The sequence below is a fragment of the Odocoileus virginianus genome, chromosome 9, assembly GCF_023699985.2.
Source record: "Odocoileus virginianus isolate 20LAN1187 ecotype Illinois chromosome 9, Ovbor_1.2, whole genome shotgun sequence".
NCBI classification, from domain to species: Eukaryota; Metazoa; Chordata; class Mammalia; order Artiodactyla; family Cervidae; genus Odocoileus; species Odocoileus virginianus.
Genome location: NC_069682.1, coordinates 5,955,726 through 5,983,187, shown reverse-complemented (window position 1 = coordinate 5,983,187; position 27,462 = coordinate 5,955,726). Strand labels below are relative to the sequence as shown.

At 48.2% G+C, this 27,462-nt stretch overlaps 1 protein-coding gene across 1 annotated transcript in view; it reads right to left on the bottom strand.

Annotated features, from left to right (window-relative positions):
- Positions 1 to 1,259: 1,259 nt before the first annotated feature.
- The window catches only part of ISM1 (isthmin 1), an 89,661-nt gene continuing 63,458 nt past the window's right edge, over positions 1,260 to 27,462 (bottom strand). Inside the window, exons 3-6 of the mRNA XM_070471899.1 lie at positions 24,410 to 24,674; positions 16,571 to 16,714; positions 12,406 to 12,495; positions 1,260 to 6,222 (exon numbers count right to left, since the gene is read on the bottom strand). Coding sequence (XP_070328000.1) covers positions 5,705 to 6,222; positions 12,406 to 12,495; positions 16,571 to 16,714; positions 24,410 to 24,674 — 1,017 coding nt within the window. The 3' untranslated portion in view covers positions 1,260 to 5,704. The remainder of the gene's footprint in view (positions 6,223 to 12,405; positions 12,496 to 16,570; positions 16,715 to 24,409; positions 24,675 to 27,462) is intronic.

Here is a 27,462-nt window from a genome sequence, read left to right as displayed (position 1 = left end):
CTATTACTATAAACTCATATTTGAAAAATGAGGTAAGTATTAATGCATGAAGCAATGTCTTGGTTTGGGAACACTCAGAAGCAGATTCAGAGAGAAGGATCTGGGCAAGTAGCTTATTTGGGGGATGATTCCAGTGAATGACAGCAAGGGAGTGGGGAGAAAAGACAGGGAAGCAAAGGGGGCCAGTCACTGGCATGTGAGCAAGCAGGTCACCCCCGAGGGTGGCTGGACCTCAGTCTTAGGGGGAGCTGGGGCATGGTATAAACTATGCTTCAGACATGCCCCACTTGAGAGATGAGAGAGGTGGCATATTCATTCACCAAACAACATTTATTTGTTTATTTACTTGGCTGTGCTTGGTCTTACTTGCAGCACGTGGCATCTTCAGTTGCAGCACATGGGATCTAGTTCCCTGCCTAGGGATTGAACCTGGGCCCCAGGCAATGGGATCATGGGTCTTAGCCACTGGACGACCAGGGAAGTCCCCCACCATGTCCTGTTACGTCTCCTGGGGGCACGGTTAGTTCCCTGGCACTTCAATCTGCATCTGTGCAACCAGAGTGGCCCCAGTGGTAGAGAAAGCCATCAACTAAGGACTTGTAGGAGCTGCCGGTTGAAAGCTGAACTGGTCTGAATAAGGCGAGAAGGGTTGCCCCCTTTGGCCTCTGGGCCTGTACAGAACCTTTTCCACTAGCCTGCTCTTCCACTTTGCGTAATTAGTTGGTGGTCTACCTGTGTGGCAGAGACAGGCTGGGGGCCCACACAGCCCAGCACTGCGTCCCGGGCCTCTAGTTGGACTGCATTGCCCAGTCTGCCTTGCTCTTCACTCCTTATGACGCCTGGAACAGAGATGACCCCGAGGGCAGCAAGGCTTCCCAGGTGGCACACGTGGTGAAGAACCCGCCTGCCCATGCAGGAGGTGTAAGAGATGAGGGTTCAATTTCTGGGTCAGGAAGATCCCCTGGAGGAGGGCATGGCATCCCACTCCAGTATTCTTGCGGAGAATCCCATGGACAGAGGAGCCTGGTGGGCTACAGTCCATGGGGTTGCAAAGAGTTGGACCTGATTGAAATGACTTAGCATGCATTAGGACATCCGAGAGAGTCACGCCTTGAAGAAGAAAAGAGCCAGGGTCCTTAGAAGGGAGCCACTTGACCAGAAACATACTTTTTTGGAAGTTTTTGTATTAAGCCATTGTGATTTCAAGGCTGATCTATTACAGCAACTAGCATTAATTTAAATAATGCAACATACATGTATGATAAAAAATTTTATTTTTTTGGCTATCACTTACCATTATCTCAGATCAGGCACTTATTTATTTATCACCCATCTCCCCTCCACCAGGAAAACTTGGATTTGTATGCCGCTGCATCCCTGGCATCTAGAACAATGCCTCGCAACTAGTATACACTCAATAATTAATTCTCCAATGACTCAACACCAATGCACAGGGTCCATGACAGGCCCCATGCTAGGAACTTCATATCTCTTATCTGATTTCATTCTCCAAACAACTGTTTGAGGAAACTGGACTATGCAGAGACTGATTGAATTATCCAAAGCTGCCCAGCTGATGACTGAGGGAGCCAGGACTGGGATCTAGGCAGTCTGACTCAGTCCTCACACTTTTCTGCCCCCATCCCTTGCTGATGACATCTGCCAAGTACTGAGCTTGGGGCTGGGAGCAGAGGAAAGCATGAGACCCGGCAGCCGCCCTTAAGGCCTACCCAACAGCAGTGGTTGACACGGGGCTCGGGTGCAGCAGGGGAAACAGACTGCTGTCTGCTCTTATCTGTGGGGCAGGCTGTCTTTTAGAAAGTCAGGCTGTGCTACTTACCCAGCCTGAGAAAGGGCCAGGACATAGGACTCAGATCCTCTTATGGAATACAGAAGGACGGGGCAGAGCTGAACCCAGGCCCTCCGTCACCAATGTGAGACACCGTGAAGATTGGTGGAGAGACATTTGAACAACTTGGTCAAAGGCAGAGCGAGCTGGAGCAAGGCCCCTAATCCTCAGTGGTGGGAAGAATTAGAAAGAGAGTTGAGAAGGGGATACGGTTAAGAACGTGGACTTAGGGATCAGACAGAACGGCTGCAACCAGCTTTGCCATGTACACAGCCTCATGAGCTTGGGCAGGTTAGAGGACCTTGTTGGGTTTTTTGTGCCTTGGCCGTAAATCGGATGTAACCTGCTTAACTCCACGGTAGAGTGATCAGCACAGACGAACAAAGTGCGTCCTCAGGAAGGGTGGCTGGTGTACCTATTCTTGGATCTGTGGTCCCTGGTCTCAGGGTGGGGAAATCTGCTCCTTGGCCACTGAGCCACAAAGTTGGAAAGACTTGGAGACTCATCATGGCGGATGCTTGAATGGGGTCAGGAAGCTGCCCAGCTTCGGGGCCTCGTCATCATCCCTCCCACACACGGCCGCCAGAGGGCCTTGGCTCCTCTGTCCACTGCTGGCGGCTTGCTCAGACACGGCCCCCCAGAGCCTCAGAGAAAGGGGCTGTCTTTCCAAGGCTCAGCCAAGGAGCAAGGCCTTCAGTGAGCGGTGTTTGTAGTCACTGGTGCTACAGGTGAGGGAGCAGACAGACTTCTCTGCAGTGGGCGACGTTGGCCCTTGAGCACATGGTCTGCTTTCCATGAAGGATTAACCAAGGTTACCCTGGGGCTGGTGTGGGGCCCTTAGTGAATGGGGGACGTCTGGATAGAGGCAGATTATAGTTCGGCAAATTTCCAGCCGGGATGGCGCTGTCTGGACAGTGGGTGGGAGGCTAGTGGTGTTCTCAGCAGGTGAAGAGCCCAGGAACCCTCCCCAGCTCCCAGTTCACCTCCCCTTCTAACTCTCAGTTCATTATGTCAGTAAGGTCTGATATTAAGAGGCAAGGAGCCCGTTGGAAATATTGCTCATATCAGCTATTTGCCCTGTAGTAGGAAAGAGCTTTCATTTTCCATGCTAAGTGAAGTAAAAGTGAAAGTGTTAGTTGCTCAGTCGTGTCTGATTTTTTGCAACCCCATGGACTGTAGCCTGCCAGGTTCCTCTCTCCAGGGGATTTGCCAGGCAAGAATACTGGAGTGGGTTGCCATTTCCTTCTCCAGGGGATCTTCCAGACTCAGGGATCAAACCGGGTCTCTTGCACAGCAAGCAGGTTCTTTATTGTCTGGGCCACCTGGGAAAGTGAAAGTTGCTCAGTCGTATCTGGCTCCTTGTGACCCCATGGACTATACAGTCCATGGAATTTTCCAGGCCAGAATACTGGAGTGGGTAGCCTTTCCCTTCTCCAGGGGATCTTCCCAACCCAGGGATGGAACCCGGGTCTCCCACATTGTGGGCGGATTCTTTACCAGCTGAGCCACCAGCCCATGTAGGAAGCCCAGGCTAAATCCTTAACAAAAGCACCTTAGACATGGCTCCATAACCTGCCATTCTTATCCCTCTGGCTCGTCACTCTAAACATCCCAGTTTTCAGAAATCACCACACTCTTGCCTGCCCACGGTGTTTTCTTATTCTGAATGCATTCACCTGCCCACCCTTTTAACCACTCATCTCTTGGATCCTGCAGGTACCGCCCCGATTCCTGCCTGTATTTTCCCAGAGGACGTTTTATTTCTCCTTCACAGAACACTTATCAGAGGGGGTGATTGCTGCATGTTTTTGTCTCTCCTCATCACTAAAATGAGCTTCTCATGTGATTGGTCTTCACACACTCTGCTTGAATACCTGTCCTGAGATATTCGCCATCTCGAAGGTGATGAATTCCATTGCAACCAACTCTCTTGGCAAAATGGTTTTCCTATTATTAGGAAACAAATCTTCCCTGATACATGAACCTACTGATTTTTTCCCCAGCAGTTCAGTTGCCTAAAATTCTTTCAAATCGGAATAAAGGTTCTCTTCCCATAATTAAGAATAGATTTCAAATATAAATATCCTGAGAGTTGGCAATACATGTATAACTCATTCAAAAGTATAAATGACTGAAAAAAGCTTTTCCATAAAACAAGATCTTACTAAAAGAATCTAAGGATCTGGTTAGGAATACAAAAGGCATCAGGAATATAAGGACATGAAAAATCTGATAGAGTAGGAAGAGCACTGGACTAGGAAATGAAAGATGGGGCCAATTTGATCTATTATTTCTGAGTTTTGGTTTCCTCATCTGGAAAAGGAATCACTTACATGATGAAGCATTCTCTTTATTACTGTACTTGCAAAATTGTGTGTGGAAGTGGTCCATTCATCTGGGCTTGTCTTAAGCCTTTGATTTGGCTTGGCTTTCTCAGCTCTTTCTTAGCTCTGGATGGGCAGAAATTTGCACGTGTGTCAATGAGCTTCGGTCTCCTGGGGACTGGGTTGATGTTCTTGGTGCCAAAGATGCTGACTCACACCACTCACCATTACATCAATCAATGAGCCTTTTATTCCCACCTGTTTTGAAACTTCCTCTCCCCTGCCTTGAAACCCTGCTTTACCATGGCTATTTACAGAATTTGTATCATAAATATTTGCAGGTAACACATTTACTGCAGGTAACACATTTTATTATGATTTTATTATATAATCTCTTTCCCTGGAGTTTTGCAAGTATAGACTGCATAAGAACCAACTCTTTATTTGTCCTAAGTTCCACCCTACAGAACCAGGCCAATATTATAATTGCTTGATGCACAAGACTCAGTGACTCAATAAATACTTTACAAAAATAATGTATTTTTTTTCCTTTCTTAAAACATAAAAAATTAGGATTTTCTAGATGAGTTCCCTTCCTCATTTTTATATTTATTTACTGGAAATATATTGGTGGAGAAAAAAATTGTTAAGATGGTATGAAAATAAAATAGATGAAATGAAGTTCATGTTCTTTCCCCATTTATTTTGCAGTTTTCTTTGGAAAAGTGCTACTCTTTGTTTTTAAGTCTGACATTCCTGTAGCCTTCTGAACCTATTAAGGCACGAGCAGAAATTCTACCATTCTGGTGTCCTTTAGTAGAATTACAGCATTGTGCTAATATCATCCTTTATTTTAAAGCTTATTTAAAACCAGGTCTCAGATTTGCTCTTAAAATATCCATCTGCTCCCCCTCTACCCTCTCCCAGTCTGAGGGAAGGGCATTTTGGCAGCTGAGACTTCAGCAAGGTACCTCACTGGCTAACTCACCTTTGGTTTCAGGCTTTCTTATGTTGATATCCTTCTACTGAATTTCTCGTTTTTAAAGAAGTCATTCCTAGAAAATTCCCTTTCTCTTCCACCTCCCTAAAGCCCCTTTCTGAACTCTCACGGAAGTGATTAAATAATTTCGGGATGACAACTCCAGAGAAAAGGTTATGCATAAATCACATTCATATTAAATAAGTTATACATAAAACTGCTTATCACGTTTACAATTTCAGTCTCTTTGCCCCATTGCTTCTCTCGGAACCACTGAATCTGAAGTGAGTTGAATTCCACCCACCACGGCTTCCAAGTTCTTCCGGCTTCTTTCTCCATATGCTCCTGAGAACATCCCTCCCTCGGAAGAGTTCCAAGGGGGCTGTTGACACTGAAGATGGCAACGGTGGCTTCAGATGGCAGTTGCGAGGGCCCGGCGCCCAGCCCTGGTGTAACTTAGGACAAATGCCCGCGCGGTATATACACGTGCGCTGGTGAGAGCGGCTATCCGCCGGGCTGCGATCGGCGCGGCACACCAGCGGCGGCGTCTCTTTAATACTCCCTGGCCTCTTGAAACTGCTTGACGTAGTCCTCGTCGGAGGGGCTCTCGGTGCACCTGTGTCCGTTGTTGGGGGGCCGGGCCTCGTTATACCTGCTCCAGTCGCCCTTGCAGATGATCCAGGGCAGGACGTCCACTTTGTAGTGGAGCTCCGCCGAGAACTCCGTGCTGATGAGGTTGGGCGTGCCCGCCCCTTTGCCCCTGGTGATGAGCTGCATGTTGTCGCCGTAGCAGCAGTGCTGGGCAGCCAGCGTGGTGCTCTCCAGGGACAACATGGAGCGAATGCAATACCGGGCTGTGGGTTTGTAGATTTCCAGCTTCTCCTTGGGCCCGCTGGCGTCCTTCCAGCGGAAGTCCTTGCGCTTGATGCGGTCGAAGATGTCAGCTGTGCTGTAGGCCACCTCCGTGGGGTAGGAGCAGGGGCAGCTGGGCAGGTCGTTGATCACCTTGTGCATGTACTTCTTTAGGAACTCGCTCTTGCAACTCATCCAGCGCTCACAGCTGTCCGTGTCTGAAAAAGGCCACAGAGAAACTCATCACGTGCAAAACTGGCAGCAGGATGACTTTAAAGTCAACCTCTCCATTCCGGAGCGGCAGCCCCTGGCGCGGTGAACACACTCACTCTCCTTGAACTTGGGAATTTCTTTGTCCACAAGGTTCTCTGCACCACCAATTCTTTAGTTTATATTATGAAAAAACTTTCAGATACATAGGAGAGAAAATAAACAATGACTGCCTAGATGCCATCACCTAGATTCAATCATCATTATGTTACCCTCATTAAAATTTTCTTTTGGAAATATATAATATTACTATTCCCAAACCAGTCAATGCTAAAGGAAATCAACCCTGAATATTCACTGGAAAGACTGATGCTGAAGCTCCAATACTTTGGCCACCTGATGTGAAGAGCCAGCTCATTGGAAAAGCCCCTGATGACGGGAAAGACTGAGGGCAGGAGGAGAAGTGGGTGACAGAGGATGAGATGGTTGGACAGAATCACTGACTCAATGGAAATGAATTTGAGCAAATTCTGGCAGATGGTGGAGGACAGACAGAGGAGCCTGGCCTGCTGTAGACCATGGGGTTGCAAGAGTTGGACATGGTTTAGTGACTGAACAACAACAAGTTTTAGTAGGCATCTACAGAAAAAGATGTATTTTCTATGGTTTCCTGCATAACCATAAGCCCATTATCTATCGCTCATAACTAAATGAACAGTAATTCAGAGATCCACTTTGAATCTTCTCTCTAAATAAGCAACAAGTGATACAAAGTACCTCAAAGTAGTATTTGTAAGACTAAGTTTCATTCTACTCCTCACTGACTTGTTTGAACTAGGCCTAACCTCTTAACCTTAGGCAGGAAACAGGAACAATCGTTATATGCAAATCTCCATGAAAGATGCCTTAAAGAAGAGGCTGGTGGACCCTGGTTTTAGAGAATTTAACATTTGGCCCAAGGCCACTGACCTGTAGGCTTATAGCCAGAACTTGTTTTCAGAGGTGTTTGGGCGTTACAGTATTTAAAAATAATGAATTAATTGCCAGTATTTAAGAATTAGTTGATTCTATTTATTCGTGTAGATTCCCTGTTCCATTTGAAAAAACAAAAGATACACTGATGCTGGTCCTGCATTGTTCTCATGGGAACAAGTGGTCCTGTGATTAGGTGACAAGTGACCACTCCTTGGTCAAGGCAGGAGGTCCCCAGTTTGTCACCTTCCCTGCCCGATCCTGTCCCTATGGGTGTTCACTCTGGGTCCTTCAGTCATCAGAGTCTAGGGCTTCTGGGTTACTGAATGTGTCAGTTTGTGTTTTCCCAAACTCTGAGACAAAGATGCAGTGGAAACAGCTCTTTGGGACGTGATTCTGGGAAACACCAGCAGGGAAGGAAGGTGGCAATGTGGCTCAAACAGGCAACCATTGGAGAGACTGGAGCATCTGTTCCCAGGACCTGAGAAACCCATCCAGAGTCAGGGTGGACCTTCACCCAAGGCCCGCGATCCTGCGAAACAGCCAAGGTTAAGCAATCTCTCCACTTTTGCACATTTTGGAAAACCACTTACTGTAAGAGCCCTCTTCCCCACGGGACCTGGTAAGTCTCACCGCTGCCCCTGTGTTTTCCTACGACAAAACCAGACACAGGGACTGCCCTGGTGGGCCAGTGGGTAAGACTCGGTACTCCCAAAGCAGGCGATCCAGGTTTGACCCCCGATCAGGGAACGAGACCATGCATGCCACGATTAAAGATCCTGCATGCTGCAACCAAGACCCCATGCAGCCAAACAGAAATAAAACAAAACAAAACCCAGACGTAGACACTCCAGATTCCCTTTCTTTGCCTGATAGACGAGCTAAACTGCTCATCCCCAGTGGTCAGTTAGAACAAAATGTATCTCAACTAAACTTCAGTTAATATTTCCAGTGGTCATGTATGGATGTGAGAGTTGGACTGTGAAGAAAGCTGAGCACCAAAGAATTGATGCTTTTGAACTGTGGTGTTGGAGAAGACTCTTGAGAGTCCCTTGGACTGCAAGGAGATCCAACCAGTCCATCCTAAAGGAGATCAGTCCTGGGTGTTCATTGGAAGGACTGATGTTGAAGCTGAAACGCCAATACTTTGGCCACCTGATGTGAACAGCTGACTCATTTGAAAAGACCCTGATGCTGGGAAAGATTGAGGGCAGGAGGAGAAGAGGACCACAGAGGATGAGATGGCTGGATGGCATCCCTGACTCAATGGACATGGGTTTGGGTAGACTTCGGGAGTTTGTGATGGACAGGGAGGCCTGGCGTGTTGCGGTTCATGGGGTCACAAAGCGTCAGACATGACTGAGTGACTGAACTGAACTGAACTGAATATTCTCCCCTTCTTTCAAGCCCCTGAACTTGGGCCTGCCCTCAGCCTGGGCCAGAATACAGCCTTTCCTTAGGGGTGCCTCCCAAAAACAGGCTGGTCTCCCGGTAGAACATTCTCTGATGTCCTGTCTGATTCTGACACTCTTCCATCTCACTTCCCCTCACTTCCAGCCTTACCCCTCTATAAAAGAAAACTCTTTAGCCCCAACCGTTGAGATGCTTGCAGGTCTCTAGATGCAGTGTTCTCTCTATTGCTAACAGGCCCCTTGCTCCTTGCACTAAATAATCCTTGGAATATAGTCTTTAAAGAGAGATGTCTTCATTTGGTGGGGGTCTGGGTATTATCACTCACTGATTCGGGGCTGCTCCTGGACTTCTGGTTGAGTGTGCCTTCATGGGCTGGTGGGCTCTGGGGCCCAGAACTGGCCCACAGGCAGAGACCCACAGGGGCTGCTGGGGTGTAAGCAGGTGGTGTGGGCAAATTTCCTGCAGTGTCTGGCTCAGGAAGCTGCATTGTTGGATGATCCATATCTCAGGAAACCCTCCATGTGGAATGCAGGGCTGTGTGGCGGGGAGCAAAAGTAAAAAGTCCCACTGGTGTTAAAAAATGTCATTTTCCATCAGGGCAAGTCAGGGGGTGCTTCCAGGGGTGAGCGGCCCCGGGCTGGCCCGGAGGCTTGGAGGGGCGGCCACAGGTGTCTCGCTCAGAGCTCCTGCAAGAAGGCCTGCGGGGGTGCTTTGCCGCCCGGCTGCAGTGCACCTGCCCTGGGGTCCACATCCAGGTTGCACTCCCTTGGGGCTGCTCGTGGTCAGGCAGGGTGCTGCTTTATGGGGGATTCCCACATCAGACAGCCTTTGCTGGCGCCCCATGAGTGTAGGCGAGACTTCGCCCAGCTTCTCGGAGGCCCTTGCCTCCCGGTCCTCTTTCCTTCCTTCCCTCCCTTGGCAGGGGTCAGGCCTGCACTGTCCCTCACAGGCGGGGGCTCCCCCAGGGAGGGTTTTGAATGTCCTGTCTCAGAGGGCTGGACTGGACCCAGTCATCGTCCAAGAGCAGAGAGGAGGGCCAGCCAGGTTGGCGGTAACTGCGGCCCACGGTTAAGCAGAGAGAGTCTGAGGGCAGGGAACACATTGTTTCCCTGGAGCAGAGGATAATATACAGAAGGGACATCACTGGTGTCAGGACCTGGGGGTTGTCTTAATGTGGTTTAGGCCCATTCAGAGGGCACTAGAAAAGCACGGATGGTTTTTGAGTGACAGCAAGCCCTTCAATGCCAATTGTAAGAGTCCCAGTGAGATGCTTGGCAGGTACGGAGGGTGGGATCAGGAGTAGTCGGGGAGGGGGGCTGCCAGGCCTTGGGGGGCTGGGGAGAAGGGAGGGAGGCATCAGAAGTGACTCTCCACCACTGACCTGGGTCCTGAGAGGCTGGTGGTGTCAAGAGTGAAAATCGAGAGGTAGGATTGGGAGCCAGCTTTCAGGGGGGGTCAAGTTCCTTTACAGGGAAACAAGGAAGAGAGAGCTGGGGCACCTCTCAGGAGCATGGGAAAGGCCTGGCTTCAGATGGCATGTGTGGGCACTTGTGTCAGACTGCCTGCGTCAAATCCTGGCTCAAGTACTTAGTGGCTCCGTGACCTTGTGCAAGGCATGCTACCTCAGTGGGCTTCAGTTTTCTCATCTCTAAATTGGGGATAAAAATGACACCCATCTCAAAAAAGTCCTATGAGGGTTAAACCAGAAGGCAAGTGGGTCGTGCACAGAACAGGGTGGGGAATGCCGCCTGCAGGAATGTGCTAGACTCTGTGAATCCACCCGGGCAAGCCCCGAGTGTGCTGCTGCAGAGAATGGAAGGCCCATCCTGGGAAGCGCGTGTCTGCAGAGCCAGTGGGTGTCCTCTTCAGAGGGCAGCATTTTCAGAAACAAGATTCACAGAGGCTCCAGAAAACAGCTTTGCATTTCCCCTCCGGGGCATAAAGGCATCAAAAGTCATGTACATACAGGTCATGCATCCATTGACTTATTATTTTTTTTAATCAGACTAACACGGAGTATTCAGTGTGAATGTTTTTAGTGCTTTATGAGTATCAACTCATTCAACTCTACAATAAGTCTAGGAGGTGGGCACCATTAAAGTATGAAAGTGTTAGCCGCTTAGTCATGTCCAACTCTTTGCAACGCTATGGACCATAGCCCACCAGGCTCCCCTGTCCATGGAATTCTCCAGGCAAGAATACTGGAGTGGGTTGCCATGCCCTCCTCCAGGGGATCTTACTGGCCCAGGGATCAAGCCCAGGTTTCCTGCATTGCAGGCAGACTCTTTACTGTCTGAACCACCAGGGAAGCCCAGACACCATTAACTTAGACCATTTTTCAGATCAGAAAACTGAGGCAGGAGTCAGTTAAGACATTTGACGTTATGCTAGTCAAGCTTTTCTCACCCATGCTGGGCATATTCCATTTGTCCTCTGTCTCCTCATCTCCCTTTTCCTTGCCCTGGAAGGCTGCCCTGCGTGGATCTGCTTTGTGGACTCCCTGAGCCTCGGTTTCTAGCTGGGGTGCGCCGATGGAAGGACCAGGTCGGGGGCAGAAGGAAGAAGGGGCGAGGTAAGGGTGCTGTCCCTGAGGCTCCCCCTCCCTGTTACAGGCCGACTGCATCCTTCTGGGAGACAGGAGTGTGTCCACCCTACCCAGGGGTCTGGGGCCTCTCCCCGAGTCCCTTCAGTCCAGCGGGTGGTGCGGGCTCCCCACTGTGGCCAGTCCCAGAGCGCTGTACCAGCCCTTCTGGTCTCCTTCCACCTGCTCACACCTTTGCCGACAGATCCTCATCAAACGCTCCTCCGTCACCCGATTTGAGCGTGAACCGTGTCTGCTCCTGCCTGGAACCTGCCTGGCAGGTGGTCCCCTTCTCCTCCGCTGTGTCCCGAGCTGCCCATTGGGGCACCTGGTCCCATTCCCCGTGACAGGGCAAAGCGGCTGCCTGCCTGTGCACAGGAAATGGGGGAAGACAGAGTCGCTCTCTGCCCCCAAAGCCGGCCTTGTTGCTTTACTATCTTATGCAAAACTCCCACAACCTTTAAATTTGGGGGATCAAAGGCATTGTGTTTGCAGAAGGCTTCTGCTAGTGGCAGTTGGCTGAACGTGAAGGACTGTGATGGAAACCCTGGGCAACAGCATCTCCAAACTGATTCCAGCTTGGCTGAGGAGAGCAGAAGTGGGTGCAAATGAGAAATGGGGCAGAAGGAATCTTACCTTTCTGCAAAATAGAATTACATCCAGAAGCACATGCAGCTATTTTTATACAGCAGGATTTCCCCTTGCTGAGTAGACACTTATAACTTTGGCCCGTGCTTATTGTACTCGCTCTGGCACTTTCTATCAGAGGAGTAGCAGGGGGTTACAAAGGTTTACAGAAAGCTCATGTGGTGGGGGGCTGGGGGTGGGGTTGGGAAAGTGCCCTTTCTCTTCCTTCCTCCCTCCCCGTGACCCTCTGCTGGGACACAGACATCATCATTTCTTTATTTCATTGGGGACACTTGGTGAGGGCTGCGAGAAGAGATTCCATGAGGCTTGAGGCCCCATGATGGATGAGCCCCACGCCAGGGGCAGGGTGGCCCCAGCTGTGACACAGCAAGGCTGCTGGGCTCCGTCTGTCCCTGCAGGAGGCTCCCTTTTGCTTGCTGTATATTTGGTAAGCAAGAAAAACGCCGACAGCACTGGACCCCATAAGAGGAAGACGCAACATTTAAATGGATCCAAGGATGGCATGGCAAAGGCAAAAGGAATCTCTAAGACACTAAATCAATATTTGGATGAAAAATGAAAAGAAAACTCTTCATACCGACTTCAAACAGTTTGGTGGCATTAAACTCCTCACTTCCCGCAAGCAGACTCACTTCGGTGGCAGCTGTCCTGAAGGTGTCTTCAATTCCTAGGCACAGACAGGAGCTCTTTTTTCTCTAGTTATATGGAAAAAGTACTGCCCTCCCCCCCGCCGCCCCACTGGCAAATAAAAAAACAAATACATGTGAACAAAGCCTTTTTTGTATTCATTACTACTCATGGGCAGAAACTTGCCAACAGAGGAAACAGTAAAAGGCAGGTATAGAGCATAAAATATATTAAAACCCCAGATACCATTTGTGGCATGAAATCAGATCCAAATGTGCCTGAATGTCCTAAGGAGCTCACTCCCTGGTCCCAGGAGTGGGGTTTTGGGTGGTGCTGGACACACGTCAGGATGTGTGTCTCTCTGGAGGCATCAGAGTGGCAGTGTAAGCCAGAGACTGGAGAGTGTGGTGTTGTTGTTGGTTGTTGTTTGGTCACTACATTGTGTCCGACTCTTTTGAAGCCCCATGGATTGCAGCCTGCCAAACTCCTCTCCCCATGGGATTTCCCAGGCAACAACACTGGAGTGGATTGCCATTCCCTTCCCCAGGGCATCTTCCCCACCTAGGAATCAAACCCACGTCTCCTGCATTGGCAGGCAAATTCTTATCCACTGTGCCACCAGGGAAGTCCAGTGTTAACAACCTGTCTAGTGGTTAACACTGGTCTTAAGGACTGACTCACTGGGGCTCAAATCATTGCTAGCTGTGTGACTTGGGTGAGTCCCAGAACCTCTGGGTGATTCGGTTTTCACATCCATAAGTAGGGAGAACCAACAACCTTCCTCAGAGCCTTGAATGAATGAAATGAGTTATGCATAAAGAAAGCACTTAGCGTAAGAAGCAGTAAGTGTTGCCTGACATTTTCTCCTTGAATATCTGTCTAGCTCATTCTGAGGATGCAGTGGTTCACAGATAAAAGACCCATTTCTTGTATGCTGGGACTTTTAGCACTGCTGATGATGCTGCAAAAAGAATAAGCTGGGGGAGGGATGGATTGGGACTTTGGGATTAACAGATGCAAGCAATTATATATAGAATGGATAAACAACAGGTCCTACTGTATAGCACAGGGAACTATATTCAGTACCCTGTGATTAAACCATAATGGAAAATAGTATGAAAAAGAATGTATGCTTAAATATATATATGTATGTATAACTGAATCACTTTGCCATACAACATTGTAATTCAACAATGCTTGAATAAAATAAATTTTAAAAAGTTAAAAATAAAAAAATCCAATGTTAAGAAAAGAATATGCTGGGTTTGTCATTACTTGCTCTGAGCAACTGAACCTAGTTTGCCTCATGTTTCCCAGCTCCCTCCCCTACTCAAATGACCATCCCCACCCAGGTTTCCTTTGCAAAAAGGAATCCCCTGCAAGTGGAAGCAGTCAGGAGAGGAAGGAACAGTGGAATGTGGACTATTTGTTGGAGAACCTTGGCTGTCCTGCTAGGTGTGAGTTGATTTCTTTTAAGGGGCTCTCCCTGATTTTATGTGAGGCCCTTAGAGCTTATTTGTACAGTCAGCCTAGGGGACAGACTTTTACAGTGTCATCACCACCAGGCCAGGGATACTGCTGGCCCTTAAGTCTTTCCAGTGAGTCTGAGAATCAAGACACCAGGAAAGGAAAGAGATGGTGCAAAAAAGACCCTTCATGTTCAAGGGAGCCCTGAAAAGCTGGGGGAGTCAGGAACAGAAAGGCAGAAAGAATGGAAGCCAGGTCAGATGAGAAGAAAATGTAAGAACAGGGCTGCTGGCCATGCTGCTTTCAGCAGTGAGAGAAAACATTCAAAATGGGAGGAGAGATGATATCTGCTATCAAGTTATCTAGGTCTACTGTTTTGTGTCTGCATGCCAACTCTGGAGGAGAAAGCAACAGGCAAGCTGCCAAGCCCTGACATTAAATGCTGTTTGTATTCATGTGTGGCTGAGCCCAGGACCCCTCACCCTGGTGGTGGTGGAAGAATTTAATGGTTAAGAACATGGATTCTGGAGTCAGACTGCTTGGATTCAAATCCCAGCTGGACCGCTTGCTTCTTGTGTGATTCTAGATAAATTAACCCATGTGTCCCAGTTTCCACAGCTGCCAAATGAACACCATCATCAGTACTTAGTTCATGACATTATTGAAATAACACATGCAAAGACTTTAGAAATCTGCTTGATACTGAAATACTCCAAAAGTTCTACTCTCCATGACCCTCATTATCACCTTTTTTCTTCCTCATCTTCCAATCTTTATCTTCATTTTCTTTTGTTTCATCTTGTCTTCATCTTCTTTTCCCTCTCCTTCTCCTCTTCACTTTCTTCCTCCTCTTCTTCCTTCTCGTTATTATTTATTGGTTTATTTCTACACAACCCACAAGACTTCTAACTCTGTTTCATTGTGATGAGTATGGGAAAGGTCAGCACAAACATCTTGACAGAAGTTGATCAAGCACTTTTGGAAATCCATCCGCATGGCTGACGGAGTCCAGAACTGCCTTTTCTCACACGACAGCCCCATTTTCTGCACATACCCCTTTGTTATCACATGCACACCCAATCTGATCTTCTTTCTCTGCAGAAAACCCTTTGCTCCTCCACATTTTTGTTCTAAAATCTCCTCCAGATTTTGTTCTAAATCTCAGCCTTGTGGTTTGAGAACAAAGTTTCCAGGGGTAGAAAAAGGAAGTCTGGGGTGTGGGGAATCAAATGTTCTATCTCTGAAATCTCTTTCAGAGGAAACCATTTGGAAAGTGTGATTTCTTGGAAGAACCTGAGGTACTATTTTAGGCTGGTTTTCTACCTGCCTGTGGCGAACATGGTAGATGGAAAACCACAGACCAGGAGTTGATCAACTCTTATGTAAAGTGTCAGAAAGTAAATATTTCAGGCTTTATAGGTCACATATGGTCTTTTAAAAATTGAAGTAAGATTGATTTAGAATGTTGTGTTAGCTTCAGGTGTACAGAACATTGATATATATACATATAAAATGATAAGAATATATATGTGGTATCACATGTATATCATATATATTCTTTTTCATATTCTTTTCCATTATAGGTTATTACAAAATATTGAGTATAATTCCCTGTGTTATGCAGTAGGTCCTTGTTGTTTATCTATTTTATATAAAGTAGGATATATCTGTTAATCCTGTACGCCTAATTTACCCCTTCCTCACCCGCTTCCCTTTTGGCAAACGTAAGTTTGTTTTCTATGGCTGTGCATCTATTTACATTTTGTAAATAAATTCATTTCACATGCGGTCTTGGTTGTGTATCCTTCTTCCTCCTCCTCTCTCTTCACAACCCTTTAAAAATGTGTGGGCCATCCAGAAACAAGACTAGACAGCGGCTTGACAATACTACTATAGTCACAATTGTTTTCTAATCCAATATGGCCTCTCACTAAGTTTGCAATTATTAGTTAAGTTTTAAAAAACATGGACAATGCAGTTTAAAGCAATAATTAACTGCCAAGTTGCCCCAGTTTGCTCCCTCCAACTTTCAGCAACTCTCAGGCTAATACACAGTTTTTCTGTAGATGGCTGTTAAGCCTCTGATCTTGGCTTCCTTATTAGCCCATGAACATCCATCTTCATGTGTCTCTTTAAGGTACAACCAGTTCCACATCAAAGGACCAAGTTAAGCAGAATCACTCCTTAAATTAAGTACATGGTAACATTGTCTTCTAGGTCATGGTTACTGCAATTGTGTATCAGGTTCAGAAAATCTATCTTTTCATCCTCTAAGCTCATTATTTGTCTCTTGTCCCAGTCTGGTCAGAATTCTCATTAGGAAAATGGTTGTCTTGTAAACAGACAATTTCTATAAGTTTTTAAATAGAAGCTACAACCTTACCCAGACTCACAGAGACAGAGAGCAAACTAGTGGTGGGCAGTGGGGAGGGTGAGGATGGGCCCCATAGGGCTGGGATGTTGGTGGGGTGTACAAACTCTCTGGTGTATAATAAGAGATGTATTATACAACATGTGAAATACAGCCAATATTTTGTTATAACTGTCAATGGAGCATAACACTTGGAAATTGTATAACAAGACAGAAAACAGAACAAAAGGGAAAAGCTTCTCCGGGAACGTAGAGCCACACCCCTGAGTACACCCACCTGGGCAGTTGGGACGGTCACACGTCCTAGATTCGGTTGCAGTACACGCATAGCCACAAGACCTGGTCCGTTTCTGGTTGCCATTCCCACAGGTGACACTGCAAACAGACCAGAGGCTCCAGTCGCCCTCACCGTCTGTGGAATCTGGAAGGGAGCCAGGGAGATGGTCACCAGCCTCGCCCAAAGAACCCTCACAGCGCCCGTCGGGCTGCCTGCCAACTGCCCACTTGCAGCAACCCCACAGTTGGAGGGGACCAGGTGCCAGCTAGAGTCAGCAGTTATGGCCCCAGCGCTCATTTCAGGGGTTAGCTTCATGATGGCAGGGATTCTGTCTGAGGTTCTGACTCCTAGAAGATGCCTGCGTGTGTGCGTGCTAAGTCAAATCTGACTCTGAGACCCCGTGGACTGTAGCCCGCCAGGTTCCTCTGTCCACAGGAAGAACACTGGAGTGGGTTGCCGTGCCCTCCTCCAAGGGATCTTCCTGACCCAGGGATCTAATCCAAGTCTCCTGTGACTCCTGCACTGCATGTAGATTCTTTACTACTAAACCTCTGGGGAAGCCCAGAAGATGTCTGAAAGTGGAAGTCACTCAGTTGGGTCCGTCTCTCTGCCATCCCATAGACTATACAGTCCATGGAATTCTCCAGGCCAGAAACTGGAGTGGGTAGCCTTTCCCTTCTCCAGGTTCCTCTGTCCATGGGGATACTGGAGCAGGTTGCCATGCTCCCCTCCAGGGGAGCTTCCCAGGGATCAAACGCAGGTCTCCCTCATTGCAGGTAGACTCTTGACCAGCTAAGCCACCAGGGAAGCCCAGATAATTGATACATAATGGTAGAGTTAGGTGGTTCTTTATCACTCAATATCCATCCAACAAATACTTTATTATGTGCCAGGCCCAATTCTGGGTATATCAGATATATTATTAAATAAAACTTGCAAGGATCTCTGCCCTGTGGTACTAATAGTTTTGTGAGAAGAGTCAGACGATAATCAAAAAATACACACAAAAATGACTAAATTATACAGTGTATCGGAAATCAGTGAGTGGTAAGGAAAAAGGAGAAATGAACCAGATTGGGGGCTTGAGGGCCGCGAGAGAGGTTGGTATGTTATCTAGACTAACTTCCTCTTTTTATTTTTTAATTTAAAAAAAATTTAAAAAATTTTGGCCACACTGCTTGGCATGTGGGATCTCAGTTTCCTGACCAGGCATCAAATCCACACTCCCTGCCTTGGAAGCCTGGAGTCTTAACCACTGGACCACCAAGGGATTCACCTAATTTCCTCTTTTAAGAGTAAGGAAACTAAGCTCTGGCATGCTTGGGTGACCCATTCAAGGGGAAGGGGAAGAGAAAAGAAGGCTTGGGCCCTAGTGCTAAGTGCAGCATCTCTCTCTGAACTACTTTTTCCCACTTTACCCAAATCTTCCTCCAGCCGTGGGGCCTCTGCCAGTGCCAAGCATGCAGCCCCAGTCATTTGCGTTGCAGGGTAGGGTCCTGCTCCGCTCAGAACAGGTCCTGGTGATTGTTATTACGTAGGCCTGGCAAGAATGCAGTCCACACATGTTTCTACCTGAACTGTGGGACCCACGCCAGACTCCCAGGCTGTTGTTTACACTGTGTTCACTCTCAGGCAAACCCAGGGCCAATGACTTTCTGCCCATTGTGAGAGTCGGTGGGGGCTGTCCTAGTCCTTTCCCCTAACCCACGGTTGAGAGTCCAACCACACCTCACCTGCCCCCGGGGGCCCCATCCCTTTCTCCCGACTCCCCCAAAGGGGTTTTTCTGAATTTTGATTTCGTTCTAAGACATGATTTTCCAACCACATGGCCAAGCAGATGTTTGAAACTCCGGCTTCGTGCAAGGGAGGTGGGTGTGCTTCCCCTCCCAGGCTGGCTGCCTCCATCTCTCCATCTCCTCCTGAGCATCAGTGCAGTGGAACCAGAGAGATCGCTGAGCAGGGGGCCAGGGCTGCTGCCTCCCAGGCCTCTTGGTAAACTCACCAAGAACACAAAGTACGTGCATGAGACAATCACACGCTTGCACTCTTGCGGTGGGTGTATCCATGTGTTACACGCACACAAGAACACACTCGGCACCTCCCGTGTGACTCTTCCTGGGGTCTGATTTGTTAAAAGGAACAACCACCACCAGAAAAAGTCACCGGTCAAGATGATACTGTCTTCAGACTCATAAAAAGGGGGCAGTGGGTAAGTCAGAAAAAGCTTATTAATTCATGGAGGAAGAGTTGCTGTCCCCTGTGGGGTGGGTCTCAGCCTAAGACACAATCCAAGTGATGCCAAGAGGTATCCTGCTTGGCTCAGCAGAAGCAATGGGGCCTCAGCCACCTAGAATTCTCTGGCAGTATGTCCTCCCTGGTATAATAAGATGGAGAGCTAGCTTGGGGGAATATCGTCTCTGAATGTTGAGATTTTAGCATTAAACATACTGTCTTGGAATCTCTGCCCGAGGTAATTTCTTATGTTCCGTTTTTTTTTGGTCTAAATTATTGAACATTAGTACTGTGTCAAATTATGTGAAGGGTGATTCCATAATTTTCCCCCTGTACCTGCCCCCTTGGAGACTACCCTTTCATACCCACCCTAGCCCTGGGCCACTGACTTGCTCTGGCCCATGAAAAAACAGCAAATATGATGCAACACAGAGGCTAGAGAGTGCCAGTGCCTCAGGGCTTGCCTTCTATCTGGAGGGAACTCTTCCACCACCACATGAAGAGCCTGGGTGAACCCAGAAGGTGAGGGGCCACAGGGGGAGAGGCCCACCCGTCCCTGCACCCCCAGCTGACCAGCAGGGACCCCACCATTGGGAATGAGGCCATGCTGGAGCACACAGCCCCAGCCAAGGCAGCCCAGAGCAGAACAACGGTGCAGACAACTTGCAGACTCTCTCTCTCTCGAAGACACTTGTGCTTTTAAGCCAGTAAGTTTTAGATTGCTGTTGTTAAGTCGTTCAGTCATGTCCAACTCTTTTGCGACCCTATGGACTGTATCCTGCTGGGTTCCTCTGTCCATGGGATTTCCCAGGCAAGAAGACTGGAGTCAGTTGCCAATTCCTTCACCAGGGGATCTTCCCAGGGATCGAACCTGCATCTCCTGCATTGTGGGTGGATTTTTTTTTTTTTTTTTTTACTGTTGAGTGGTTTCCAAAGTAGCAAGAACTGGAACTTCCCTGGTGGTGCAGTGGTTAAGAACCCACCTGTCAATGCAAGGGATGCGGGTTTGATCCCTGGTCAGGGAACTAAGATCCCACATGCCACAGGGCAGCTAAGACCCAACACAGCCAAAAAATAAATATACTATTTTTAATTCTCAAAGGAAAACAATAAAGTAGCAAAACCTGTCACAAATACACCAGAACAACCCTGCCTATGAATGCTCTCTGAACGGCTTGGAGACTCTGGAACCATGAAGGATTTATTACTTCAGTAGTGGATTTCTCCATGGCTTAAAAAAAACATGCTCGCAAAGCCATTTATTTTCCAAACACTCCTTTACACTGGTCCCCCAAAGTTAGACATGGAACATTTATGTCTCCACATGGCTGATCATTTCCATTGGCCTAGCAAGGAACTGAAACAAACTCTTGCGGAAAAGTGGGCACGTCAGTCCACTCCCCAGAAGTGTCTAGAGCACACAGCCCTGGAGGAGCATCCCAGCCAAACCCCTCCTCCCAGGGATTTCTATTTGTCTAATGTATTTGAAGGACAGAAAGGGAGTTTCTGATGTGGGGGAGGTGGAGACAAAGCTCTGAGGGCAGTCTTCCTTTCTGCTATAATAAAATAAGCCTGTTTTCATTGGCTCACCTACCAGGGAGCATCACTGAGAGCAGAAGATGAACTTGGGCAGCAGTAATTACAAAGACGACAACAAAGACCATAGAACAGTCCCTGTGAATGTTTATGTGAGGCTGTGGCAGCCCCGTCTGTGACATCAAAGAGCTCAGTGAGGGCAGAGAACAATCCACGGGGCAGTGGGCTGAGGGCTGGGCTTCCAGGATGTCATTTGAAATTTTAAAGTGGTCATTATATACTTTCAGGGCACTCGAGTTCTGTGGTCCAGTTACAGTGTTTGGGCAACTGAAGTGACTTGAGTCTTGGCTCAGCCACGGGCAAACCTCCACCACTAATCCTAGCTAGACAATTGTGACTGCCAATTACTGAAGTCCTGCCTTAACCAGCAACTCTGTCTAAACATCCTGATTGAACTGCTGTAATAATCCTGCAAGGTAGGTGGAAACACTCACCTTTTATGGATAAGGACACTGAGGCTCAGAGAGGTTAAGGTGCTTGATTAAGGTCACACAACTCAAACTTGGCAGGGCTGGTTTGAGAGCTGAGATCTGCCTGCTCTCTGGCCACATCTTGCTCTATATCCTAATATTCCAGCAGCTTTGATTCTGCCCCAAACAGCCCTTCCTTAAGATACCTATTGAATGTGTGTGTGTTAGTCATTCAGTCATGTCTGACTCTTTGCAACCCCATGGTCTGTAGCCCTCTAGGCTCCTCTGTCCATGGAATTCTCCAGGCAAGAATACTGGAGTGGGTAGCTATTCCCTTCTCCTGATCTTCTTCAGCCAGGGAGTAAGCCTGGGTCTTTGGCATTGCAGGTGGATTTTTTACCTGCTGAGGCACCAGAGAAGACCAAGATACCCATTATGTGGCTATAATTCAACAAGACAAAGAAAAACCTTTCCAAAACAATCACTGTGAAATCTATTAAAACACAACCACAATCTGTCAGAGAATTGCAAAGAACTGATTACCAGCCCAAATTACACTTCGCTGTGTCTATCTGATTGCATTATCAGGTTATTCAGAGCAATCTTGGGGATGGTATACTATTATTTGACAGAAAGATACTTATTTGGACCCTTTCTTTGCCCTGGGTGACAACTTAAGTATCTCAAACACACAGTGTCCAAAGGTGAGCTGACTCATGGTCATTACATGCTTCCACCATCACAAATTAGGTCTATCTTTTGTTGCATATTTTATAATTTACTCTAAAGATGCTGTTACAGTCTACTTATTTCACCAAGGATTTTCTGAAATATTCTGGCTGCAGACATTTGCATTCTTATTAAAAACTCTAACTTCAAATATTTGTGATTGATAGCCTCCACTAAGCCCAGTTCCTATGGCAACTGTAGCTGGCCTCAGACAGGGCAGCAAGTCCAAAGGCCCAGTGATGGGCACTGCTTTGCCACTGCATGAACCTCACCTTCCTGGGCTGTATGTTCTCTCCTTGTATCCTCCCTGGCACCCAACACAGGTGAAATAGAGATTGCTCTATACTTTCTTGCTGATTGAAATAAAAGGGGACCTTGCTTATCTGATCCTGTAAAGAATTCTGGAAATTGTATATTCCCTGTGAGCCATACTGAGAAGCAGTAATGATTCATCCACATTGCAAATGCTACGGACTGACTATAGCATGTAAGCTACACATTTACAGTCTTGCTTCTCAGTGTGGTCTGAGGACCAGCAGGGTGGGCTTCACCAGGTTGCCCGCCCCTTTTCTTCATTTGTGGCTTCAGGCGCAGTGTTTGCCAAGATGCCCAGGTGATGTGTGTGCACATAAAGGTCTGAGAAGCACTGCTTTAGGGCCTCCATAAAGGGACCAGATTTTCTTTAGAAAGTAGGAATCCTGATGTCTGGGGCTTCTCTGGTGGCTCAAACAGCAAAGAAATTGCAATGCGGGATAGGCATTACGTTTTCACAGGCAGTGGATGGATTCTGATGCGGAGGGTCTGAGCCTCACACATAGGTGGGGCAGACAGGTTAAGCTGCAGTCCTGTGCAGTGTCAGGCCAGCACCCTGGGATCCTCTGTATTTCTCTTGTTCAACAGCTCAGCTTAGCCCTGGACTTCTACTTCCATTCCTATCTTCCAATCTAACTGTCCCTTTATAGATCCACTTTATTGCCCTAAAGGATGTACATTTTTTCCCCCCCAGAAAGGCAGAATAACATAGTGGTGAAGAGGACAGACTCTGGACCTAGACTGTCTGAGATGAATCTCAGGTCAAAGTTCCTTAACTTCTCCAGACTTCAGTTTCCCTATTTGTAAAGTGGGGTCTCTGCCTCAGTGAGCTGATTAAATGATCTAATCTTTGAGAGCTGCTATGAAGAGGGACTGTGGAAGGCAACTGCTACAGAAAGGTAGGCTACTGTTCCCAATCTTTCTTGGAAAATAAATTGGACTTCTGGGAAAGGGGAAGGTTTTATGAGCCTTCTGGGTGGGTGGGATCTGGAAGCACTCTTTCTGCTTCTCTAGCGTTTACTGTATATCTCTACTGTGGCATTCTTTTGCTCCATCCATTAATTTTTCTCCTTTTGTCCATAGACAGGTGAGGTGCTCTTCAGGGAAGGACCTTAATCTTTTTTGGATTCCCAGTACCTAGCAGAATGATGAGCAGAAGATGTGTTCAATGTCAGTTGCAACTAAATGATGTGGTTGGGAAAAAAGTCCTACTCTTTTGGACGTTGCTTAGGATCATCTGTTAGCAGGCAGAAATGACTTGCCAGTATACGAGTGGCCTTTCTGCTGAAAATGGGGGTAAGGGTGAGATTGCAAACAGTGCAAAACAAGTCATCCTCACAGACCATCTGCCCCTGAGTCTGCCGAGGCCGAACCACAAGGCCATCATCATGGTGGATGCATTTGTAAGGTATCAAATGCTCTTATAACATGGGGCACCCTGCCTGATTCTTCATGAAGACTGGCCAGATGCTTTCCAAATCGGTCTCCTCTTCATCTATTTTACACAGAAAACATTTCCCAGCTTCCCTTGCAGCTACATGGGATCATATGACCAAGTCTTGCCAATAGAATTTGAGCAGATGTGATTTGTCATCTCCAGGCTGAGGGGGTTAAAAGCATGAGTGCCTTTCCCAGGCTCTGTCTCTCTACTCATCTGCCAGCCAGAGGCAGAGCATCCAGTGGGTAATTCTCAGGCCCTCACAGTTGGGGGCTTAAAGTTGGAAGGAGTCTGGGTCCGTGAACAACTGGGTGGAGCCGAGTTCCCCCTACCTTGTCTTCCATCCCAGCTTAAGTGAGAAATGAACTTGGATTATTTTATGTCATTGAACTTAAAAATTGTTTGTTGTCTTGCTTATCCTACTCTAAAAGCATGGGAAACTAACTGTAAGTCCTAACTTGGGGTCTTGGAATTTTTTGGTGGGGATGCCTCACTTTGATAACTCAAGACATACATGTCCATGCGGGTTTCAAACGGTCACTCAACTACCAGTGATAAACATAACATAGTTGCCTGGTCAAAGGAGACAGCTGGGCATATCTTTTTCACTAAGTTGACTTTCTGTACAGGTTTTTACAGTCAAATACATGAGGAAGTTCGGAGAAGGAAACGGCAAGCCACTTCAGTATTCTTGCCTGGAAATTACTATGGACAGAGGAGGCTGCTGGGCTCCTGTCCATGTGGTCTCAAAGAGTCAGACACGACTGAGCACTCACAATATTTGAGGAAGTTATTTCGGTGGTTTCGTCATTTTTTAGAAAAAAAATTTTTTTTGGGGGGGGAATAAGGGGGGACCTCAAAGATCCCTAACTTAAAAAAAAAAAATCTTTCCAAGGATAATTGGCATTATCTTAAAATTATAGTATTTCTAGAAAAATGTGGTGAGGGGGGGCCTCTTGGGCCTTCTGTGGACGGGGTGGACAGAGTCTGTATGAGGTCTGTCTTGTTGAAGACCCAAAGCCACACACTGTAAACAGGGTTTTGCTTGGCTCCACATCCACTGGCCTCATCGTCCTTGTTTATTCTCTGCACCGATTTTATATTGCTGGGTGGTAAACTCACCATATTCGGGCTGTTCTTTGGTTTCAAACGTCCGGTGGCCCAGGGCCGGACGGTCCCAGCCACCGGGGGGGCTGAGGAAGTTGCTGTCGTCTGAGGTGCTGTCGTACTTGTAGTCCTGGTCACCGCCCTGGGCCCTCGGCAGGGCCAAGGACCTCTGCCACCAGGCCCGCCAGTCGGGCGACGGCACTGACCAGCCGGGTTTATTCTCCGGGTGCTGATCCTTCTCTGCTTCAGAGTCAGGACCATCCACCACCTCTATGGTGACCTGAGGAATTCAAAACAGGTCAGGGTCAATGGGGAGTCAACAGCCTCCATGCCGGGTGACCCTCGGGAGAAAGTCTAAGAGAGCGGAGGGAAACGTGCCCGCTCAGGAGGGAAACGTGTCTCCCTCAAGAGGTAAACGCGCCACCTCAGGTGGGAAACGCGCCCCCTCAGGAGGGAAACGCGGCCCCTCACGAGGGAAACGTGACTCCCTCAGGAGGGAAACGCGCCACCCCAGGAGGGAAACGCGCCACCCCAGGAGGGAAACGCGCCACCTCAGGCGGGAAACGCGCCACCTCAGGAGGGAAACGCGGCCCCTCAAGAGGAAAACGCGCCCCCTCAGGAGGGAAACGCGGCCCCTTAAGAGGAAAACGCGCCCCCTCAGGAGGGAAACGCGCCCCCTCAGGAGGAAAACGCGCCCCCTCAGGAGGGAAACGCGGCCCCTCAAGAGGAAAACGCGCCACCTCAGGAGGGAAACGCGCCCCTCAGGAGGGAAACGCGCCCCTCAGGAGGAAAACGCGCCCCCTCAAGAGGGAAACACGCCCCCTCAGGAGGGAAAGAGGAGGCTGCTCAGTGACACGGGGGAGAACCTCCAGGGATGCCCGGAGGAACCAACGCCCACGTGCCTTGGGTTGGGAGGAAGCAGTGTATCACTGGGCCCCTGATTAACGGATGACTACATTGCTGCGAAGTCTTTAATTCAAGGAGTCAACAGGTACCATGAATGGCGCAAGAACAACTCATAAAACGGGACACTTATTGAGAACTAACCATGTACCAGGCACTGTTTTAAAGGCTTTCCATAGATTAGTGTATTTAATACTCACAACGTCTCTGTAATGTTGGTTCTGTTGCTCGGCCCTTGTGGTTACTGATCTGAAGTGATGTCCCTGCCACTCCTCCCATTCTGGCCTGTGAGTGCCGCGCCTCCCACCAAGAGGTGGGGTTTACTTCCCCTCCCTTCCCCTCTGGGTTGGCCTAACGACTCATAGTAATGAGTGTGGAAGGTGTGTCAACGCGACCAGTCACACGAAGTCTTGAAGTTTCCGTTTGCATTCTCTCAGAAAGTTCCTACCATTATGTATGGAAGCCTAGCCTAGACTACTGTGCACATAACCGTCATGTGATGAGGGAGCCATACAGCAGAGAACAAAGGCTCCTCAAGTCCCTGGAAAGCTCTGAGGCCCCAGTCAGTTGAGCAGGGACCCATCTTGGATCTTCCAGCCCCTCTGGGTCACCGCACCTGACAGCATGTAGAACAGAGACGAGCTCTCCCAGCTGAGCCCTGCTCAAATTGCTGACCCACAGCACCCCAGGCAGTCCAGTGATTGCTAAGTTTCAGAGTAGTGGCTAGACAGCTTTTTATAAACAGAGAAACTGGACACAGAGAAGTTAACAAACTAAGGTCACACAGCTAGTAACTGGCAGCCATGGGTATTCTAGCTCCAGAGCCTGCACTCTTACGAACTTTGCCAAACTGTCTCTCAAAAAGTCAGTCACCTAGGTCCCATCCCCTCTGGTGACCAGGTGAGCCCAGAGCCCACCGATGCCGGTAGGGGCTGGATGCCACAGGTCATGTAGAGATGTGAGCACAAGGTGCATGCTGTCCCAGCTGAGTGTCACTCATCCCCGAAACCAGACCCAGCGCAGACTCCTCCTTAACCGACCCTCAGGGTCAGAGCAGACAGTCCCAGAGTCAAGGTCAGAACTCACTCTTGGATTTACGGAGCCTCGTTTGGAAGTCACAGGGCTGAAAGAATGCAGCTTCTTGGCTCCAAGAGACAATCAACATAGAGAAACTTGTTTAAAAAACATAATAAAAGACTTCTTGGGTTCCTCTGGCCATCACACCGCTCTTGCAACAACCCCTGGATGAGTTATGTGCAAATGAATCAGAAACACGCGCTCCAAGTAATCAGTGCAAGATGTACTGGGCAGATGCTCTTCCAGCTTTGCCCTAACCTGACATCTGAGAGACTTACTGAGATGCTCTGCCAAATTGCACTGGGTTGTGCCAATACCCAAGACAAACAGACCCTTCCTTTTGTCTCAGGAATGGGAAAGTTTGAATTCTACTCTCTTCGACGTTCAAAGACGGTTACCCCGCTCATGGTGGGCCTACCTGTGGCCTTGTGTGGTCCAGACACGAAGTCCAGGGTTTGGTCTTCTACCCCAGAGTACACTTGGGCTGGGGCAGGCTGAGAGCATCTCCTCCTCTGGTGTGGGATGCCTACGAGGGCACCATTGGCTTGATTCCATGCCACCACCATCACCCCAGTCTTGTAAGCATCCCTTGCATATTTATAAATAATTATGGAACTTTAGTAATCCCCCAAAAGGACAAAAAGAAAAATTACATCATTCACCTTGTATCACTGCTGTTTGCTGGAGGGATGGCTGTTGGAGAGAGATAGTGCCCAGGACCCACACGCAACCCTACAAGGATGGAGTGGAAGGAGTGCACAGCTGGGCGGCATGGACCCGAGCCAGCAGAGATTTCATGATGCCCAGCCTTTGAAGACACAACCTTTCTCCTGTGCAGTCCCAGCCCCCAGTGCCTGCAGACAGAACAACTGAGCTGCAACAATTGTCTGCAAGGCTATTAAGGGTCTTGGAGGCGAGAAGCTGCCAAGAGCCAGGCAAGCCTGCAATTATGGTAATAAGATCAGTCCCTGGGTAGGAGATAAGGCGGAACAGGCTGGACAGTTTTGGTATTCCGTTTGTATCCAGACTGGAGTCAAAGGGATTGCCTAAACAAAACGTGCCCTGCAATTTCTCCAAGCTGGGAATCA